Source organism: Lottia gigantea (assembly GCF_000327385.1).
Source record: "Lottia gigantea unplaced genomic scaffold LOTGIsca_32, whole genome shotgun sequence".
In the NCBI taxonomy this organism is placed as follows: Eukaryota; Metazoa; Mollusca; class Gastropoda; family Lottiidae; genus Lottia; species Lottia gigantea.
This window is the reverse complement of record NW_008709073.1, coordinates 1,644,324-1,647,176: the sequence shown is the minus strand read 5'-3', so window position 1 is coordinate 1,647,176 and position 2,853 is coordinate 1,644,324. Positions and strand designations below refer to the sequence as shown.

The 2,853-nt window shown below is 31.7% G+C and overlaps 1 protein-coding gene across 1 annotated transcript in view; it reads right to left on the bottom strand.

The window, feature by feature from the left end:
* The window catches only part of LOTGIDRAFT_119746 (hypothetical protein), a gene marked incomplete at both ends in the record, with an annotated part of 11,496 nt that continues 8,643 nt past the window's right edge, over window positions 1-2,853 (bottom strand). Inside the window, 4 exons of the mRNA XM_009058028.1 lie at window positions 1-169; window positions 695-848; window positions 1,269-1,348; window positions 2,029-2,147. Of these exons, the coding sequence (XP_009056276.1) occupies window positions 1-169; window positions 695-848; window positions 1,269-1,348; window positions 2,029-2,147 (522 nt within the window). The remainder of the gene's footprint in view (window positions 170-694; window positions 849-1,268; window positions 1,349-2,028; window positions 2,148-2,853) is intronic.

Below are 2,853 nucleotides of genomic sequence, written 5' to 3'. Positions count from 1 at the left end.
TCATAAGGCTAATTTTTTAACAGATTGTAACTTTAATGCTATTTGTTGTTTTTTGAATAATTTATGTTTTGATTGAACATGAAGAAAGTGTTGTAGCAGGTTATTAAAATCTATTCTAGCCACCAATGGTCTTTGTTCTTTTCTTTGTGAATGTGTATTATTACCGGTACTAAAATTCAGAATTACATCAAGATAAAGTAGAGATCTTATTTTTAGCTTTACCAGATAATAAACCATACAGATGTTCAGTTTCTCAATATTTGCCTCCTTCCAACTATCAACAGTTTGAAAATCCTATATCCATTTCTCCTGCACTTAGTTTAGTATACTGTCTCTTAGAGGCCTATTTCAAAACATCCGCCTCTATTCCAGCCTCTGATAGCTATTTTGACAATAGTCAGCTGGAGTAGAGTCAGAAAAAAAACTGGGGCATCACTGCAAAAAGGCTTTCAGAGGCAAGAATAGAGGCAGATGTTTCGGACTATTCTAGGCCTTGGTACAAATTGGCTAAAAATTGAGCTCAATAACTTGATACAATTAGACATCCTGTACCACAATGCTATCAACAAAGTCAGACTTGTTTAATTGTTTTGCTGAAAAACTTATTCCGGAAAATCTAGAGTAGATAAGGTAAGAATAATTTGCCGACAAAAGTAAAAAAAGTGTCTAAGCCCCAGACTATTAAAACACTTACCTTGATTTAAAAGAAGGATGATATTTAGGGACACACTCTAATCTATAATGTAATAATTTAAAAGCCTCTGATTGAGGTAATATCATTAATAACCCATATAAACTATGTAATAAATCTTGATTGTTCTCTGTATCTAATAACTGTAACCTTAGATCTGAAATACAGTTAAAATTAGTGAGCTCAGTGCAAATTTTTTAATGCTTTGATAAAAGTAAATGCTGTAAATATTGGACAAAAGTGTGTGAAGCATTTTATTATATACTTAAAGTTATAGTTAAACAAAAACAATAAGTCACTGTGGGTATCAATAAGATTTTTGGGAATAGTTTGGAGATTTTGGGCATCACAAGGGTATTTTTCAAGTCAAATAAGATCATCAAACATAAACATAGAGCACAGCTAGGCAGGACTCTAAATCAAGATGTTTTTGGGAATAGTTTGCAAATTCTGGACAAACACTGGCATTTTAAGCCAAAGTACATCCTTAGATTTTGGGCACCTTGCCACACAACCAATACTCCTATCATACAATTTACTATATATACAATACAAATAGCTGTAAAACTATACTCACATGCAAATATAGGTGATTCTATTAACTGTACAAGTTTATCTATTTCTTTAAGAAAATCTACTGTTATTTCTAGATCACCACTATGTTAGAATTAAGGGCATAATTTTACTCAGAAATAAATGAATAAAATGAAGCTTTATATCCTGATAAATGAATGGAGTTTTGATATCTTGATTGTAAGCCTACTAGTAAAAGGAAACACTGTGCAGTTGGCAATGAGGGAAATTTGGTCAATACAGCACCCACTCTTTCTTAATATCATAAGATCTTTAATGTGTACAGTCTTGGTTGGTTGTTTGTTTCACATGATGTCTTAACACATTTTTTATTTCTATCAATCTTTAGCTGCCTTAAAAAAGTAGAAACTCTACAAGAATTATATTTACATGAAAACAGGCAACTCCTTTCAGTCATTGTTCTGCAACCAAATACAAAATTTAATGTGACCTGAAATAATGTCACAGAGTAGCCTCCCTTTGATATGCCTAGTGCCTACTATAGAAAAACTTATTTTGCATTGGCTACTTGCACCGTCACAATGCGTGTTCACTATGGCTGCTAACAACAGTACGGATAAGATAGTACACAAAAGGCACGCTAGTTTTTGGGGTTTTTTAAAGCGTGAAGCCATTTTGATTGTCAAGAATGATATTAAGTGACTTTGTTAGGGTTAGGTAGGGATGGCCGTATGTTTTTTAATGCCCATATTTACACCGTCGCTGTGCGAATAGCCACGGCCAACTTATGTTTGAAAGGATACAATGTCTGTAGTAATTGTGCAGCATGATGATAATTTTGACTAAGATAACATAAAGACATGGCTGCTATAGGACTGTGACACCAACATTTATATAAACATACAAATAACGAACAACTTTCCTACAACAAAAGAAACAGTATCCATTCATTTCATATTATCTAGTATGTACTATGAAAATCTCATGAAAAGCGAATATCAAAAAAAATTTGATGAAATGGGCTTAATAATATGCTATTGAAACAACTTTTTAGAATACTACAAACTTTTTTGCACAGAAACATTTCAGTGCCATTTGTTATTTCTGCTGTACATCTGGTTTTAAAATTTTTCTGCCAACATCGTTTCCTGACTTTTTGTTGTTATATGTACATTAATGAAATAACAACATCAAAATAGTACTGTTAGTCATATAATGTCTTTGTGTTCATGTAAAAATATAAATACAAGCACACATTATGTCTTCAAAAATTTTTTTAAGAGTACAATTTTCAGCCAAAATATTCGATTTATTTGGGGTTGAAATTTCTAGGAGAGAAATGTGTTTCTTTTCAATGTAAACTTACAAAAAACTATAACAAAGTCATTCTTAGAATAACAGTACTATTTTGAGGGTGATATTCCACTTCTCTTAAAAATTTTTTTTTTTAAAAATTCCAAAACTTTTTGCCATTGCTCAGACAATAGTAGGTTTCATCTGATATCACTTATTAAATGATATTTACATTTCTACTATCACTCCCTTCAATAAACCAGTTAGCTAAACCGGCATTTATTTTCCAATAACTGTAGTTTGTCATGTGACAATAAGGCATATGAATACATCGA